Raw genomic sequence first — 18,887 nt, 5'->3', positions numbered from 1 at the left:
ATCAACAAACATTTATTGAGCATATGCTATTGTCTTAAAAATGAAGTATAAGGGGCGCCTGGGTGGCTCAGTCGGTTGAGCATCTGACTTCAGCTCAGGTCATGAACTCACAGTTCGTGAGTTCAAGCCCCGCATTGGGATCTCTGCTGTCAGCGCGGAGCCTGCTTCGGGTCCTCTGTCCTCCTCTCTCTCTCTGCCCCTCCCCCACCCGTATTCTCTCTCAAAAATAAACATTTTTTTTTTTTAATGAAGTATAAGACAGGAATTCCTTCACTTATAGTTTACAACCTGGTCAGGAGGTGGCGTCGGGATGTGCTCCAGGGAGAGAGCCCGCTGGCTGTCCGTGGGCCACCAAGAGTCCAGCATGAGGGAAAGTGGGAGAATGAGACTGAGTAGCCACTAGACTCAGTGGCTTGGAAGGGGGCTGGGACAGGGGTTGGCAGACAATGCTCATGAAGCCATCAGCAAGATGCTGTAACAATGTGTCATCCCTGGGACTTGTGACATTAGAGCCTCTGGAAGCATGTGACAACAAGGAGGTGCTACCAGAGGGGCAAACGCTGCACACTGCACAATTGAAACAGCAAGACTTTGGGAGGGAAGCCCAGGACACCCCCACTGGCAACTTCGTCTACTGCAAGTTGGATTTGAGGGTTTGGAGTCCCGCTGGCCCTTAATAAAGCAGCCGTGCAGGGTACGATGTGAACGTATCGTGGTCCTAAAGGGGGAAGCTCAGTGTGCTCGCATCATGAGGTAAGCTTCATGGAAAAATATCAGGTACCTCTTGCCCTGCACATCTGCCCCGCTGTGCCGGGGTGAAAATAAACCAGAGTGGGGCAGAACTGTGAGGAGTGGGGGTGCCAGGGGCGAGGAGTGCCCTCAGTCCCAGACAGGAGCCAGCACCCCTTTGCAAAGTGGACAGCGTTGCCCACGGGTGCTGTTTTGTGGCTGCTTAAAGCAATCTATGGGTTGGTTGAACTTAAACCATCCAGTAGTCACCACTACAGCTAACATGGGGGGAGGGGGAGTGCCTCTACGTGACTTCAGAACCACACTTCTATCTAGCGAGTTGTCTAATACTGACACAATGTGCAAGTTTCTGTTCAAAACAAGTAACAAAATATGTCTAATTATATATACTTAAAAATTTTTTTTAATGTTTTTATTTATTTTTGAGACAGAGAGAGACAGAGCATGAGCAGGGGAGGGGCAGGGAAAGAGGAAGACACAGAATCCGAAGCGGGCTCCAGGCTCTGAGCTGTAAGCACAGAGCCCGATGCGGGGCTCGATATACATATTGTACATAACAGAAGTTTAAGTGATGCGAATTGATCCACAAACTCAGGAAGAGAATTTAGTATATCTTAACAGAAAACTGAGTGAGTCTTCATGGGGGTGGGGGGGTCTTCCCTCCTCCTTAAATTTCCCAAAGACCTGGAAACACAGTTCCCAACGGAGACTTAGAGCAGGCAGTTAGTTAAAACGCTCAGGAGGTCCTGACCTGGAATTTCATCAATCAACCACTGCCATTGCTTCTCCTCGCCACACGGGGGCACTGTTAACACACGGTTCTGCCCCATCGAGTGAACTCCGCGGAAGGGTTAGTTTCCTCCCTGCTGCTGACCGCATCCTGCCCAGGCTGCAGACCTTTGAGTGAGGACCATCCCACTATCCAGGTTGTCTAAGCTCAGGCAAGGGTCTTTATCAGGTTTCCTGGAGCACAGCTCCTGATGCTTGACTCAGCCTGATTACATCCCAATTCTTGCCTTCCCAACAGAGCTTCATGGCTACCCTTCGAGAATATCCTCAAGGGGGAGTTACCTTCCCAAGGTGACCTGAGGAACCTCTGTCACCAGAGCAGAAGTTCAGTCACAGCAGGATTATTCAAATCTGCAGTGGGACATCTCCTCCAACAGGAATCATAATTTAATAAGATACTCGGGATTGCCTGGATGGCTCAGTCGGTTCAGCGTCCGACTCTTGATCTCAGCTCAGGTCTTGGTCTCAGGGTCATGAGTTCAAGCCCCACGCTGGGCTCTGCACGGGGCGTGAAACCTACTTAAAAAAAAAAAAAAAGACACTTGTGTTAGGTTAGAGCAAGCCCCCTCTGAGATCTTTTGGTTCAAATGTGAAGCCACTGGGGGAAATCGTGGTGGAAGGAGTGAGGGAAGAAGCATGAAGAAGGGTATGGTCATTTAGCACTTGTTAGTTTATGAAATTACTCACTGTGGAAACTCGGGCAGTACCTTAACGTTTATGAGCCTCCATCCCCCCCCCCCCCCCCCCCCCCCGTAATACTGGTCGATTCTAGCACCGACCTCATGAGAATGGTGTAGGAGTTAAAGGGGATGATTCATGGAAAGCACCTAGCATGGTGCCTTGCACATCATAAATAATAAACACCAGCTAGAACTATCATTACCATTAAGTCACTGCCGTGTTCACGTGTTCGCGGCCCTATCCCAGCGCCTAGAGCGGCCCCTAGCGTACACGAGGCCCTGGGTAAAGCCGCGCTGCCTGCATGACAGTCTTGCCTCTCAGTGATACTTCCGTGTCCCCGTTTGCGGGGGGGGGGGGGGGGGGGGGGGCGGAGTCCGATGGCGGAAGGGGTGGAGCACAGCGCACGTGCAGGCAGGAGTGTTCTCGCCCAGGCTCCTTCCCAGGCTCTCCGCTCTTTCCTCTCGGTAAAGACAGAACTGGCTCCAGAACCTCAAGCTGGGAAGTTTCTTGTTTGAGTCACTTCTCTGCAGAGTGTTACGAAGAACGTAAACAGTGTGTGAGGAAAGTAAGTTATCGGATATCGAGTCAACACAAATAGATACGAAGTTCTATTTACGGAAATTGTCCTTCGAGGTACAGAAACTGACCTCTGTCAAAATGAAACTTGAATGAATTAAATCAAATACGAAGAGACGGGGGTCACGTGAGAGAGTCTAGTCTGGATCCCATGGTTTTACCAAAAAAGGGCACCGCTAGCAAATGATTGTCAGCTCCGTTATGTACCCAACACTGGGCAAGAAGCTGTTGTATACGCTTTCATTATGTAAGAATGAAAGGCCAAGCCCTTGCCCTCTGCTGGCTTACAGTCTGCTTGAAGACTCAGAAGGCACAGCCCCGAAAGTCCGCGCTGGGGGCTGCTAAGCTCCGGTCGTCAGCAGGGGCAGGAGCTCCCTCAAAATTACGGCGGGGATGGGGAAAATCAAGAAAGGTGTGAGATGGGTCCCAAGATCAGTCACTAGAAGCCAAGGAGTGAGGTCAGGAATGAGCAGAGAGTGGTCCTGATAAAGCTGGGAGTCTGTTTGAGAGAGGTTTTCTAGAACAAAAGAGGGGGAAGCCCTGAAAGGCTGCTGGGCAGGGAAGGGATATGTGAATTTGTCCTGATGTCTGACACATTTGCTTCCGCTTTTGAGAGCAGATGCAAGTCTCCACGGCACTTGGGATCGCTGTTGAGTTTTCCTGGTTTTCATTCAGCACGGAGGGCAGAGCTCACTGGGGACAGAGTTGGGACCCAATGAAGGACAAAGATGAGCAAGTGTGGGCCACCTGGGTGGCTCAGTCGGTTAAGCGTCCGACTTCGGCTCAGGTCGTGATCTCACAGTCTGTGGGTTTGAGCCCCGTGTCGGGCTCTGTGCTGACAGCTCAGAGCCTGGAGCCTGCTTCGGATTCTGTGTCTCCCTCTCTCTGCCCCTCCCCAGCTCATGCTCTGTCTCTCTCTCTCTCTCAAAAATAAATAAAAACGTTAAAAATAAACAAATAAAGCTTTTAAATTCCAGTGAGTTAACATACTACACCCGGTGCTCATCACAAGTGCCCTCCTTAATCCCCATCACCTATTTCACCCATCCCCCACCCACCCCCCTGTGGTAACCGTCAGTTTTGTCTCTATAGCTAAGAGTCTCTTTCTTACTTTGCTCTTCTCTCTCTCTTTCCCTTTGTTTGTTTTGTTTCTTAAATTCCATACATGAGTGAAACCATATGGCATCTGTCTTTCTCTGACTGATTTCATTTAGCATTATACTCCCTAGATCCATCCGTGTTGTTGCAAATGGCAAGATGTCGTTCTTTTTTGTGCCCGAGTAATATTCCAGTGTGTGTGTGTGTGTGTGTGTGTGTGTGTGTGTGTGTGTGTGTGTCTTCTTTATCCATGCATCTATCAATGGACACTTGGGCTTTCCCCATAATTTGACTATTATAGATAATACTGATATATATATCTGGTGCACCTATCCCTCTGAATTGTATTTTTGTGTTCTTTAGGTAAATACCTACTAGTGTGATTGCTGGATTGTAGGGTCATTGGGCACTTTTTATAAGCCAGGCCCAGGGTTGTTTGTTTTGTGGGGTTTTTTGGTATATTTTTTTCTCATTTGATTCTCCCATATTATTAACCTCCAGTGAGGGATATTTAAATTTCCACATGTGGAAACCATGACTCAGAGAGGCCCCCCAACCATGAAGGGATGAACGCAGGGCTGAACCCTGCTCTCCGTATATCCTCTTCAGCAGCCACACTGCCTCCCCTCATAGTGCTTACATCCCCTTGGAGGATGGGGGTAACACAAAGAAGCCCATCATAGAAAGCCTTTCCTAACTGATGTGTTCACTCTCCTCTTCTTTAGAAACATGTCCCTGAGCTGAGCGGGCACACTCCTAACAGAAGCCGGCGGTTTGCAGCCCAGGCAGCCGGGGGATCCCCAAGGCCGTGAGGAACAAGGACCAGAATGGAGCCCCAGGGTTAGTGCCTGCGGGAGGTGCGCATGCTGGGCTCAGGAGGGGGCGGGGTGCAGAGGCCTGCCGTCCTGCCCACATGGGCGCCCCGGAAGAGGGCAGGGGTCCCCAGAGTTGTGCAGCGCCACTACTGGACTGGAGAGGGTGCCTGCTGAGTCCCTGCGAGGAGCCCCGCTAGGCCGCAACGATGACTGGTGTTTGGGACACCTCGGAGGCCATCCCACAGGGCAAAGAGGAGCCCTAACCGATCCTCGTACCCCAGGGCCGTGGCTGGCGATGTGACTCGTCCCCCGTGGTCAGGACCGCGCAGACCCCAGGCAGGGGCGATTCCCGGGGAGGGTCTCACTCTGGGTCCAGCTCCACGCGGCACCATGAACAATAACTTCTGCCGGGCCCTGGTGGACCGGCGGGCCCTGGCGCCCCCCAGCTGCATGCAGTTGGGCGTCGTGCCCCCTCCGCGCCGGGCGCCCCTGCCCCCCGCCGAGCCCCTGGGCAACGTGCCCTTGCTGCTGTACCCAGGCCCGGCCGAGCCGCAGTATTACGACGCCTACGCGGGCGTGTTCCCCTACGTGCCCTTCCCCGGTGCTTTCGGGGTGTACGATTACCCCTTCGAGCCCGCCTTCATCCAGAAGCGCAACGAGCGCGAGCGGCAGCGGGTCAAGTGCGTCAACGAGGGCTACGCGCGCCTCCGCGGCCACCTCCCGGGCGCCCTGGCGGAGAAGCGGCTCAGCAAGGTGGAGACCCTGCGCGCCGCCATCCGCTACATCAAGTACCTGCAGGAGCTGCTGAGCGCGGCCCCCGACGGCGCGCAGCCCGCGGGCTCCCCGTCCGACTGCCCGGGCGACGGCGAGGCCCGGGGGCCCGCCTCCCTGGTGCCCGAGTCGTCCGAGTCTTCCTGCTTCTCCTCCTCGCCTTTCTTTGAGTCGGAGGAATCCAGCCACTGATCGGGGATAGAGGGGGCACCACAGAGACCGGAGGAGCCCCGTCGGAGCAGTGAGGGCGCCGGGCCCCGGGAAGTTGCGGGTGCGCGCCGCGCCCGCTCCAGGCCTCAGGAGGGCAGCCCGGGACGGCCGTCCCTGGATGGGTCTCCGTCTCCGCTTCAGCCCGCGGCGGGGTGGTGCACAACCCGCCGTGGTGGCCCTGCCCCGTCCTCTGTCGCCACAGGCGCAACCCTGTGTCTGCGACTCCCTAGGAGGCCAGCCGGTCTTTGGTTTGGATGAGCCGTGCCCTTGCCGTCCACGAGATGGCCTCAAACACTAGCGTCCACTTTGGGAGCTGGCTTGCCACCCCCGCCTCCCACCCCACCTCGATAGGAACCCAGAGGCTGCGGCGGGGGCCAGACTACTGCTTGCCCTCGGCCGAGATCGAGATCAGACTTGGGAAGAAGCCCAGAGAGGGCCTTGGTGGCCCCGTCTGGCTTCCCTGATGGAGGGCTAGGATCCACCCCCAGCCCTAACCTCCTGGTGTAGCCTTTTCATATTTCCCACCCCCCGAGGTTGTGTGAGGACTGTGTTTTTTCCCTTCAGCCTGTATCCCTCTGTGGGCAGTGGGACCATATGGCACAGTGTTTGTACCAAGAGGCTAAATAAAAGATTTGTTGGGTTTTGTGATTCCAGCTCATTGTCTACCCCCACGTGCTTTGGTGCCCCTCTCGCATTCCCATTCGCAGCTCAGAGCACTTCCTGTGGGCGGCGTGGGCTGTTTTGTTAGCTCGTGCATTCAACTAACATTGACAGAGCTTTGTGTATACCAGGGAAGGTATCTGGGCGGGGCCAGAGTCCCAGGCATGAGACACAACCCTTGTGCAGTTAGGCGCTGAGGGCTTGGGGGAGAAGCGGACGAGGCGCACGGTCTCTGCACAGTGCTGCAGGGGCTGTGCCTGAAGCGTTCATGTTGAAGGTTCTAATGGGGAGCCTTCCATACCAGTGTGGAGGCGTTAGCTTTCCCTGACATGGGGTGTGCATGGGGTGGGGGGGACTGACCTCTAGCAGCAGGGACTGAGATGGGAGGGGGTGCGGTGTTGTCATGCCGAACTAGGCCACCCAGCACCTTTTCTGGACGGTGTCAAGGGGCTAGGGAGCGAGGTGGGGGGTGGGGTACTAATCTTGGGAGCAGGGAGCCAGTCTGAAGTTCGGGGCTCCCCATCATAGGCCATCCCCTTCTTGAACCCTCGATTGCCCCAGCCTCGAAGCCCTCCATCCTGTCGCCCGCCGCCCCCATCCCAGGCCCGTGTGAAAGTTCCTTCCGCCACCCCCCTACCAACCTCCTCAGGGACGTATTGGGATGTCACTGGCTGGGCTGGGAAGGAATGACAGCTGCCTGGCCTCAGGAGCTCAGGCCAGGCAGCGGGGAGCCGAGCGGAGGCTAATTTTACTTGCTGGGAGCAGGGGGAGTAATCCTCCTGCCCACGCCCACGGCTGGCTCAGCAGGGCATGCTTGGCCCAGCAGGCTCAGCCGGTCCAGTCCCCAAGGCTGGGGTGCTGGGGACACAGGGAGGAGCGGGCAGCGGGGTGGGGGAACGGGAGACCGCGAGACTGCCAGGGGAGCCATGGAGCCATCCTCACCCCAGGATGAGGGCCTGAGGAAGAAACAGCCCAAGAAGCCCGTTCCTGAGATTCTGCCAAGGCCACCCCGGGCCTTGTTCTGCTTGACCCTCCAGAACCCCCTGAGGAAGGCCTGCATCAACATCGTGGAATGGAAGTATCCTTTAGGGTCCCCAGGGTATCAGGGAGAGCACGTGTAATGTGGGAGAGGGAGACCGGGTATGGGCACAGATCACGAGAATGGGGGCCGGGGAGACTGGGGGCTCGGAGATGGGGCGAACTCCACAGAATGACATAAGGAGCCTTTGGGAAGGAAGCCTTCAGTTGAGGGGGAAGGGAGCGGCAGAACTCTCGAGGCTCCTGAGGCCTGAGTGCACCGCCCAAGGCCCAGTGACAGCCCTAGGACCATCTACAACAGGAGCCAGGGTTGGGGGAGGGCGGTTCACAGGTGTGCCCAAGTCACATTGTCATGGGGCTCCCCTGCGGGGTTTGAAGCAACAGTCTCATTTTGATACAGGCTAGGAGAGAAAAAAGTGGCGGCCTCTGTAAGAAAATTCTCCCCCTTGGTGGGAGAGTGTGAAAGCAAAGAGATTGCTGGGTGAGGGGAGGCTGGCTGGGGCTGGAGTTGGGGGAGAAATGGCCTTGAACAAAGGGCTGCTGTGAGGGGCTCCCGGCAGTGGCTAAGAGGCCTGGCAGTTTTAGCTCAGACATACCAGCCTGGGGCCAGGGACTTGCGATCCCTTTCTATGTTTGCAGTAGCTCTGAGGGGAAGACCGATGAAAATATCTGGGTTATTTGGGGAAGGGAGGAAGGAGATTGGGGGGAGGGGCTATGTCAAGTGCCTTCTCAGAGAGAGGTCAGGAATATTTGAAATATTTCTGTAGGGTTCTGGAAGACTAGGCTCCCACCAGCTGTTCCCTAGAAGAAAGGAGAATAAGGGATAATTGGAAAGATAAGAAAAACATGGGGCCGGTTGGAATAGTTGGGGTCGGCGTCAGCTCTGCTCCCCACAGCTGCACCTGGTGACGTGGAACCTCTCGCTGCCTCTCCCTGTGGCCCGTCTCCCGTGAGATCGGGTTTCCCCGGGTGGGTTCTCTCTCCTCCAACCTCTGCTCCTCCACGCCTCCTCCTCTGCTGGCCTCTGCCCCTGTGGCCAGCCTCTTCTCAAACACTGGAGGGAAGAGAGTGGGGTTGTCAGTCCAGACCTTCTCCACAAGCGTGCCTCCCACCCCACAACCTGTCCCCACCTCCACCACTGACCACGCCCCTCCTTCCCTTTCCCTCCTCTCCTTCCACACCGGCTTTCCAACGGCTCAGCCTATCCGGTTGGCTGTACGGCTCACCCACAAGGAATGGGCGTGGGGTGCCCCCTGGAAACCGGCCCCCGTGAAGCGGTGGGTGAGCCTGGAAGGGAGGGGCGAGTGAGTGCGAGTATGAGCACGGCTGCTCAGTTGGGTTATCTAGTCCTTCCTCTGGCTGCAAGGCTCAGGTGCTATCTTGGCAGCCTCCCCTTTCCCTGTCCTGCCCTGTGGATACTCAGCCCCCAGCCTCCCTTGCCCGTTCTCCGAGTGGGCCCCCCAGGTTGTCTGGCCGGAATCTCAGAAGGTCATGGCTCCTCAGGAGCAGGGCAGGTAGGGTTGGGGGATGGGCAGGCGCTTACAGCGGAGCATTAAGACTCCAGCCAGGAACCAGAGCTTCGAGGTCCCAGCAGGTCTAAATGGAAGTCACCTGTTCCAGAGGAGAACGTACAACCCGCAGGAGAGCAGGGAAGGAGCAACATGGGCCCATCAGCCTGGCTTTACATTCCTAGTCCAGACGGACCTTCAGGGCTCTCGTCCCCTTGACTGCACCAATCCGAGGCCTCACTCGAGGGCTCTCCTTAACCCTGGCACCAGACCCTTCGAGACAATCATCTTGCTCACCATCTTTGCCAACTGTGTGGCCCTGGCTGTGTACCTGCCCATGCCTGAAGATGACAACAACACTCTCAACCTTGGTCTGGTAAGACAGGTCTTCCCACCCCCCTCCTGTGGGCCTGCAGCCCCAGGCTCAGGGAGGCCCCCCTGGTGAACGGCATGCTGGTGGATGATGCCAGAGCCTCAGTCTAGCTCCCAGCCACCTGCAGGGCTGGCTGAGTGACTCAAGAGCTTTGCAGGCTACACCTGCTAATTCTGGATTCTGTAATATTACCATCCAGCCCTGAGCAAGGGCCCAGGCACTGTGCTGGGCATCTGATGAGAGTAAGCTTCTAAAATCCTCCCGGCAACCCCATAAAGTAGTCCCATTTGACAGATGTGGAAACTGAGGCTTAGTAAGGTCAGCTCCTGAGCAATGGAGGCAGAAGGCTACTTTCCCTTTCCTGGATATAAGCCAGAAGAAACTTGCTTCCTGGGAGAGTGGGATCTAGGAATCCCAAGAGACCACGTTTTAGACCTCTATACCACTTTTCTCCTCACCCCTTCACCAGTAACACGGACACAGAACCATAAAATGTCAGATCTAGGAGGGATTTGTCCTATCTTCTCCCTGCCTCACTGGTTTGTGGATGAGAAAATGGAGCCCTAGGGAGAAAAAGGGCTGATTTTACTCAACAGCTAGAGAATAGTAAGCATGGTTACCATTTGTCGTGTGCTTACTAGATGCCAGGTTCTATGCTAAATATTTTACATTATTCTCTTACTTAATCCGCAGAAGTATCCCTGTGAGGTAACAACATTAAAGCCATGTAAAAGACAAGGCAACTGAGGCAGAGAGTTTGGGTACCTTGCTCGGGATCACCCCACATGCAGGTCCTGCCCATAGGGTCTCAAACTCAGGCCTCTCTGACTTGAGGGCCTGCCTTTGTGACAGCTGTGTTGCTAATGTGGTAACAGCATGAAGACTTCTAGGGGAATCCCTCACAGAAACAGTGCTCTCAGGCCCACGAGGGGACAGGACAATGGACCCGCCACTTCAACAGGTTTTTTCCTGCATTTATACCACGGGGGAGGAGGGGGAGGGAGGGCAATTAACATGCATCCAGGTCCTGAAACAAAGGTATTTCTCTTTGCCTCTTCTTTATGCCGGTTTCCATGGGAATCTATCTTGAGCTGGTGAGAAGCTGGGATTTTAAGTGTGTGCTTGGCTATAAACAGAAAAAACTCTGAGCTCCTGCGTGTGGAAGGAAAGTGAGACAAAATGTGGGCAGGACTGCAACTGAGGCTGGGAGGGGCCTTCCACAAGGCAGACCCAGTGTTCAGTGTTCCTGAATCTAGGAGGGCTCTGGGTCCACCCCACTCTTCGGGACTTCATATCTGGGGGCCTTAGTTTTATTTCAACTCCTTAAGAAGTTGGTTACTTTCAAAAGAAATTGCCCTCTGGAGGTTATTCAATTACGCCTTACTGGGTCTGTCCTCTTCCATCTTGAAACAAAATGGCTGCCCTAAAAATTTCACGCAGTCCTGTGTGCTTTCCCTTTAGCTTGTGGGCTGGAGCTACAACGCCTCGGGTAAGGTCTAGAGTGCATAAACACAGGATGATAAATTACCTGGAAGAGGAAGAACTAACCAGAAACCTTTCCAAAGCAGTGAATACCCCTCAACTGTCAAAGTTGGACAGGCTATTAATAGTCAGTGAGGGATCCTGATCTGATCCCTTTGGGGTAAAGCCCAGAGAGGGTAGGTGATGCTCAAAGTCACACAGCCAGCTTCTAGCGGTGGATTCCTCACTCCTACTTGTCAATTATATGTTCATCTCCACATAATCCAGCAGGAGGGAAATGAGAGGAGTTAGACCAGAAGGACGGGAAATCAGACATTTATCTCTCTCTTACCCTATTGGCTGCTTTTGTAGGTATCTGAGAAAGGTTAGGGACTTCCCAGTCATCCAAAATAACCCATATTTTTTAAGAAGGGAGTCCCAAGGACCAATTCTTCATTAGCATTCTCACTCATTTTACAAATATTTATTTAGTGCCCATTATATCCCTGGTACATACTGGGGATAAGATTGGGAACCAAGTAGACCTAGTTTCTGTCTTCACAGGCCTTAATTAATTAAACCAATTAAAACGATGATAATTAAACCAGTTACACAAGTATCTGAATTGAAAAGGGAAATCTATAAGGTTTGGGACACTATGATATTGCACTGGAGGAAAACCTATTCCCTCCCAGAGGATGGGATGTTTTCCCTGAGATGTGAAGGACGAGGACAGGGCCAACTTTCATGTGCACGTGACCTGTGCAGTCCCTCCGGGGCCTGCATTCAGAAGGACCCCATGGTTGGGGTTTAATGATCCGTGGGTATAGCACTGAAAATTTAAATAATTTCATCTCTAAATCCATATTTTGTGAGCGAAGACCAGTGAGATCATGGTACATGCATGAGTAGCTTGGAGCCATGGCTCACTCACATTTCGCCCTCTGCCACCTCCTATCCCCTTCCCACCTCAAAAGACAGACACCGCTCATTCTCTCCCTGCCGGTGCCCTGGGCCAGGGTCAGGGTTGGATACATGGGGTCTATCTTCGGTGTCTCAAGACAGGGCATGGCAATGGCTGTCCCCACCCTGGGCTGACGGTTCCGCGGCCCATTCAGCGAATGATCGCCGGGTGGAGCCTGTGGCTGATCCCTCGACCACATCAAGCACACAGACATCCCCTGTGTCTCTTGGAGCAGAGGTGGCCATATCCACCCTTGTGTGCTTCCTTCCTGTCCACCTTGGGTGGAGGCAGCGAGCCCGTGGGAAAGGAGATGCCTGTCTCCACTTCCCCACCTCTGGCCGAGACACAGGATGTCTGGCTGCTGGATGGTGTGTGTGTGGGGGAACCTGGCAGCTGGTCGGAGAAGCCTGGAGGAGGTCATGGAGGAGGACGGGAGTGCCTGTGAGGGTCTGCCCTTGTGCCTTACAACATTAAATAGGCAATAAAAAACCAAAAACCACCATGACAGATTGAAAAAGAAACCATGGACGGAAGGAAAAAGCTTTGCATTTTGATACCTTGAATGGCATTTATTTCCGACTTTTTGGACAAAGGGCCCTACAGTTTTTCATTTCGTACTGGGCCTGTCGATCATGTAGCTGGTCCTGGAGGAGGGGTCGGGGCACCGGGGAGAGGTTATAGAAGGCTCAGCAGGGAAGCCCCATGAGCAAAGGGCTGGAGGCAAGAGATTGAGAGAGGAGTTTGGGACTTAGAAGAATCTCTCAAGCTACCATGTAGAGGGTAGACTGGAACGCGGTGCGATGTGGGAAGCAGGGAGAGGGAGGAAGAGGTCATGAAGTTGTCCAGGCAGGAAACAGGGGAGACTAGACTTGAGGCATGATGCATAAGAGGGTGACGTTGAGAGACAGGAGACGGCTCAGTGGGACCTGGTGACTGCGGGATGTAGGGACGGACGCATGGGGGAGGGGAAGAAGACAAGGATGACACTTGGGTTTCAGAGTGGGTGCCAGAGCAGATGGCGGTATCACTTACCAAGACAGGCAACACCGGGGGAGGAGCAGGCCGAGGTGGGAGGGAGGGCTACAGTGATTTTAATTTCTGACACGTGGAGATACAGGTGCCCACGTTCACCGGGCAATGGGCTCTGCAGGTCTGAGCATTTGATGGGTGAGAGGTGGGGGGCAGGGCTGGTCAGGGGGCAGGAAGGGCTTCCCACGGTTGACTTGTGTGCAAACAGAGTCAGGGGGCAGCTGGCACCCCCGATTGTGGGAAAGAAATCCTGACACTTGTCCGTGAAGCAGGCTCCCGTGGAAGGTCTGGGTGCTTCTCCAGGAGCTTTCTCCTACTCTCCATCTCCTTCCCCCCTGCTTTCGCTGCAGGTGATGGACTGGTGCTGAGGTACCCCCCCCCCCCGACTCTGCCTGTTCTGTGTCAGTGGGGAAACCTGGGTCCTCCTTGAACAGAAGGGGAAACTGAGGCCCTTGCCCAGAGAGGGCAGGGGAGTTCTGGGGAGACACGGTGGGTCAGAGGATGGCAAGAAGAAGATCCAGGATGCTCATGTCTTGGCCAGCTATGTAGCATCATGGCGGAGGGGGAAATGGTCTCTGAAATCAGCCAGGTTGGGGAAGCAGCGTGGTGGTTAAGAATGGGTCCTAAGGCTACAATGTATGTTTTCTTTTTTTTATAAAAATTTTTTTTAATGTTTTTATTTATTTTTGAGACAGAGAGAGAGAGACAGAGCATGAGCAGGGGAGGGGCAGAGAGAGAGGGAGACACAGAATCCGAAGCAGGCTCCAGGCTCTGAGCTGTCAGCACAGAGCCCGACGCGGGGCTCTAACCCACGAACTGAGAGATCATGAGCTGAGCCGAAGTCGGACACTTAACCGACTGAGCCACCCAGGAGCCCCTACAATGTATGTTTTCTAGTCCAGAACCATTGATATACTAGCTGTGTGATCTTGGGCATGTTATTTAACTTCTTTGCACCCTAGGTCCCCTCATTTGTAAGATGGGGATGACATCATACACTTCAGAGAAGTTACTAGATGAGGCACCACTGTGCCTCAGAGTGGGCTCCCCAGTCACCAAGCCCTGATCCCAGAGACCCTTGGGTTGTTCTAGGGTATGACCAAAGGAGTATTTCAGATAAAAAAATTCCCCTTTCCTCCACCCACTGTCTGTCCCTGATGTCTCTTTAATGCTTCATTTTCACTCCTTGAAACATCCAGCTTATCTGAATGGCTTTCCTGGCCACCCCCAACCCCATCCTGCAGCAAACTGTCCTCCTCCTCCTCCTCCTCTTCCTCTTCGTTGACAGCAACATCTGGTATTTGTCGAACATTTGCATCGTACAGGTTCTGTTCTAATGCTTTATATGCATTATCTCATGTATTGCCCACAACAGCCCCACAAGGCAGGTAGTACTACTTTTCTCTTTTTTACAGAAGAATAAACTGAGGCACAGAGACCGGGTGCACATACCCGCTCGGCTATCTGGGCGGGCCCGTACCCTTTGTGGGGCATCTTGATGTGGCCTTCTGGACAGCGGAGGACAGAGGATGATGACCATCCCTGCTCCCCTGGGGACTGGTACAGGAAGGCGTCCCACGAGAGCAGCCCCCAGCCCCTCACTGTAAGTCTGCTTTCTCCTGATTGTGAAGCTGTTGCCTGCCCAGGCCAGAATGGACACACAGAGCATCCAGCCCGAGGCTCTGCCTGGGCTGGACTCCTCTTGCCCAAGAGAGAAGGCTGCCTTAGGCTTGGGAAGCCTGTGTCTAACACAGCCCTGTCCCGGAATTCTCCCTGGAGAGTAAAAGCCTGGGGATGCGGGTCACAGAGGGGCACTGCTTGTCAGCGAAGCGGGAGGAGAGAAGAGACACAGAGTCACCACTGGGGCCAGCAAAAGGGCAGTGAGATGTCCAAGGGCAGTTGGAAGCCAAGACCAGAGTGCAGGGCCCTAGACCCTGAACCCAAATCAAGACCTTCTAAAGCCAGCTCTGCCCTTGAAGCCCCACTTTCTCCCTGAGGTCTGAAGCAACGCTGATCCTAGGAGGTCCCCCTGCCTGAGTTAAAGGGGACTTTGGGAGGGTCACCATTCCAACCTTGACCGGCCCGAGGGGACCCACATGGAAAAGCAACAAGAGTCACAGTTACTAATTACTGGGCACAGACTGGAAACTGATTGCTCTCGCTACATTATCTCACTTCGGCCACAGAGCAATCCTGCGTCCAAGGAGACTTTTCAAACAGTGCAAACATGACTGATTACAATAAAGAAGGAACACACGTTAAAGATCAGTTCCCCTCGGCCCAAACAGGAGGGTAAAGCTGATTCAAAGAGAATTAGCGGAACAGAAGTATATGATAGTGGAGAAAGAAATGATGGAATAAAATTGCCAGGTTGGTTATCAAGCTAGCTGACGTCCACCGGGCAGTAAAATAGTAACCTACTGGGGTTATCTTTTCTAGCAGGCAGAAATCATTTGCAGCTCTACAGGACAGAACAGTGAGAAGGGAACCAGTATATTCTCCCAGGTCAATGGTTTCCAAGGGCGAGGGAAAGGAGGGACAGTTTGGTGGGGACCGTGCCCACACTACTGGCATCTACTGGTAGAGGCCAGGGATGCTGCTAAGCATCCTGCAAAGCACAGGAGGGCCCCCTCCCACCAAAAAAGAGTTATCCAGCTTGAAATGTGAATAAGGCTGGGGCTGATAAACTTTGTCCTAGATAATTAAATAATCCTTGGCCAGGCCTGTTATGAAATGCTCCAACATGGCGTTACAAGGACGCGGTGACCTCCGTTTGCCTGATTTCTAAGTTCTGGATGATTTTTGGTAGCACCAGTCGGGTAGGCCTTGGTGCTGCCCAGCACAGGGCCAGGCCAGCGGGATTCGGCCTTTCAGCCTGTCCCTGGCGTCGGCACCCCCGGCCTCCCTGTCCCTGGACCTTTGAGAGTACTGCGCCCACCCCTGCCACCCCTCCCGTGTCAGCAGACTCGGCCAGGCCCCTGGTACATTCCTGGGGTTCCGGTTGCCGTGCGGTCTTATGCACAAGGCTGCAGCCTAAGCCTCTGGCAAGCAGGGCAGTTGTTTTTTTATAGGGTTTAGAATGTGCCCGCCACCTCCCGCGGCCAGCAGCCCACTCTACGCACCATCTGGGGAGGCTCCGGCCTCAGATGGACCCCGGCTCTGGCCTTGCCCTTCAGAGATCCGGGACCTGTTGGGCACTGGTGACCGAGCCTGGGTCACCGTACGAGGGTCTGGCAAAGTACAATCAAAGCCTGCCTTTCAGCCTCACCTCGGAGCCTGCCCTGTCCCACTGCAGGGACTCTGCTCCCCTTCCGGGGCGTTAGCACTCCCCACCCCTCGTCTGCGCCCCTCACATGAGGGCAGGGCTGAGGACGGGGAGGTAGTAGTGAACAACGAAAGCTTTGAAGGAAACTTGGGCACCCTATGGGGGAGTCATGGGGAACGTGAGGTTTCAAGTCAGACAAACCTGCCTCCACCCTGGACTTTGGCTGGCAGCTTCCTAAGCTCTCTGAGCCTCAGTCACCTCACCAGGGACCACGATGGGTCCTTTCAGAACTCTTACATTGATGAGGGCAAGGGCATCATGTCCCACACAACACGGGAGTTGTTCAGTTGTCATTCTTTTCCTTCCCTGCCTGACCAGCACTCCCAGACCACAGCCAAGGGGCAAGGGCAGACCTGGGCCGGGGCGGGGGAGGCAGGGGCAGGCAGGATCTGAGACCAGCATGGCCTAGTGGTTGGGACCACTGACCCTGGAATTAACCTGTCTGGATTCACATTATGGCTCTGCCACATAGCAGCTGTGTGACCCCAGAGAAATCACATAACCTCTCTGTGCTTCAGTTTCCTTATCTGTAAAATGAGGGTAGGAGTACCTCCCTTGCACGGTTCCCGTGAGATTGAAATGTATGTATGTGGCTAGGATATAGCCTGGCACATACATGGGTACTTAATAAACCTCAGCGAATAGCTAATATTATCATGATTACCCGAGACAGTACTGGTCTCCCACCCTCTCGCATGGTGGGCTTTCCCCTCGTCCCCCCTCCATCACCTCCACTACAAGCGTGCGGCTCCTCCTGCTACCCTCAGCTCCACGGTCTTGCTAGGGTAGAAAGCCCTGGCATTTCTGACCCCCCTAGACTGGGGGGAGCCCGGTTCTCCCCTGTGGGAAGGGAGGGGGGAAGTATGATGGCAGGAGAGACCCACTCAGATCACATCTAGTTGGGTAAGACTCCATTGGCCTAAATATAGCCACGTTCCTCACTCCTCAATGGGTCATTTTCCAAACCTGGAGGCTGAGGTGGTCATGGAGACACATGCCAGGACCCTGGATACCCCTTGAATGGTGTGGCCACCGGCCACCAGGCTGGCTTAGCAGAAAAGCCGTTGACTCAGTCCCAGCAGGTGGGACTAGCCCTTTGGGCCTCGGGCACCCGGCTCCCCTCTCTGAGCCCAACTCTCTTCATCTGGGAAGTAGGAAAAACAGCGTAGCAGGACTGAACCTTCGTCCACAACTAAGGTGCTCAGGAAATGTCATCCTTTTTTCCTAGAAATCGACTTTAATCTGGATTCTGAGCCCATGTCCCTCTGGATGGGGAGAGCTTCACCTGTAGTTATTCTTGGGTTAGGGTTAGTCGGCCTGCCTGCCCTGGCCTGGAGCCAGGCCTGTGTCTCAGGCAGTGCTAAGGGCCTGGGGTCACCAGTGCTCTGTCCGCCCTGGAGGAGACCTACTGTTCCAGTCCCACGTTCCCCTCAGGTCCACCCTCCACTGTCTCCATGCAAAGTTTAAGGGGCAGGAATCCTTGGCAAGGTGAGACCCTGCTTTCCTGGGGCTCCCTGGGGCCTCTTCCCAGACCCTGCCACATCTTTAGGGCACTATGAGGACACAGACCCCAGACCAGATCTAACATTGGGGCCTCTCGGCCCTGGGGTGAGTCTCTGTTTCACTTGTGAGTCAGCCCTCTCTCTTCAACCCCTTTTTCCACATGGTGGGTTCAGGCTTAGAAAACAAAGGCCTGGGGCCCTGGCCCAAACATCTCCTGGGGCAGGAGGCCCAGCACTGCTGTCTGCTTCAGGGAGCGAGAAAGGGGATGAATCCGGGAGGAAAACAATCATTAATGTCATGAAAGTATCTCATAACCGCAGCACCCACCAGCCTGCTGGGAACACTTACCGTGAGGCCCCCGGGCATGAAGGCATGTGCGAGGAGGCCCGCACGGAGCCCCGCCTCACCCAGCCTGTGCTCCCTACACACACACCGGGTTCCCTCTCCCTCCGCCAAACCCGCTTTGGCTCCTTGAAGCAAGTGTACCTTAAAGAGTTAACAACAACTATGAATGAATGGCCTCCCACCAGTAGGATTTGTATCCTAAGGGATCACCATGGGTTGAGCCTCCGGAAGGAGACTCAGGCACAGGAGATGAGGCCCGGCAGTGGCAGGAGGCCTCTGGCTCTTCTGTCAGCCCTGCTCTAGGCTATGGTTCTTTCTGAGCCCTCCAAGGGGGGCGCAGGGGGCCCGGGAGACTGGAGTCCAGTCCAGCCTTCCTGCAGGCTACAGTGTTGGGGCAGGGATATGGAGGGAGACGGTATGCTAACAGTTGCTTCTGTGGTCCCAGACAGGGTCCAGCCAGCTCCCACCCTCTTCCGTCAATGCCTAGCACATGCCAGTGGGGGGAGCAGGTCCGTGGCAGGACTGGCTGCCCCTCATAGATGGAGGATAGCCTGGAAATAGAGGCAGTAGGAGGGCGAGGGGACTGCAGTCTAACCCCTCCCTTTTCCAGCCCAGGACTTTGGGAGTGTCCAGCTCCAACGCCCCCAGGAACAGGTGCAAGGGCTGTGGTCGGGACCATACTCCGGGGAAGGCCAGTTAGAGGTCTGTCCGTGGAGAGACGAGAATTCTCTTGAAGGGGATTGTGGCAGTGAAGGCACTTGTAGGAAGCTGGCAACAAGGTTCGTCTCGCAAAGTCAGACTGGTTCACGGTCCTCCCGTGAGGTCAGGAGGGTCAGGGGATCAGCGCTGTCTCCCCTACTCTGGTCTCAGAGCCTGGGGTGTAGCGTCCCTCCTTAGGAATAGAGATCCCGAGGCTGCACCCGTATTGATTCGGCACCCATTTCCAGTGTGTACGTGGGGGGTTTTTCCCACACCACCAGGCAACTCTGAC

General features: G+C 54.7%; 2 protein-coding genes across 3 annotated transcripts in view; both read left to right on the top strand.

The window, feature by feature from the left end:
* The first annotated feature begins 580 nt into the window (after positions 1-580).
* ASCL5 (achaete-scute family bHLH transcription factor 5) lies at positions 581-6,300 on the top strand. 2 transcript variants are annotated; one of them, XM_042976393.1, is made up of 2 exons: positions 581-753; positions 4,620-6,300. In XM_042976393.1, the coding sequence occupies exon 2, from the start codon at positions 5,100-5,102 to the stop codon at positions 5,670-5,672; it is 573 nt and encodes a 190-aa protein (XP_042832327.1). In that variant the 5' UTR covers positions 581-753; positions 4,620-5,099; the 3' UTR covers positions 5,673-6,300. The 2 variants fall into 2 exon arrangements, with proteins under 2 accessions (XP_042832327.1, XP_042832326.1); XM_042976392.1 differs by lacking the exon at positions 581-753 and adding an exon at positions 2,675-2,785.
* A 976-nt stretch (positions 6,301-7,276) lies between these two features.
* CACNA1S (calcium voltage-gated channel subunit alpha1 S) overlaps positions 7,277-18,887 on the top strand; it is a 64,995-nt gene continuing 53,384 nt past the window's right edge. The window contains exons 1-2 of the mRNA XM_042976391.1: positions 7,277-7,428; positions 9,167-9,272. Coding sequence (XP_042832325.1) covers positions 7,277-7,428; positions 9,167-9,272 — 258 coding nt within the window. The remainder of the gene's footprint in view (positions 7,429-9,166; positions 9,273-18,887) is intronic.

The sequence above is a fragment of the Panthera tigris genome, chromosome F3, assembly GCF_018350195.1.
Source record: "Panthera tigris isolate Pti1 chromosome F3, P.tigris_Pti1_mat1.1, whole genome shotgun sequence".
Lineage (NCBI taxonomy): Eukaryota > Metazoa > Chordata > Mammalia > Carnivora > Felidae > Panthera > Panthera tigris.
This window is presented reverse-complemented; position numbering and strand designations above follow the sequence as displayed.

Excerpts from the sequence above, each read along its gene's own strand:
- ASCL5 (XM_042976393.1), top strand. The coding sequence starts at position 5,100 with ATGAACAATAACTTCTGCCGGGCCCTGGTGGACCGGCGGGCCCTGGCG.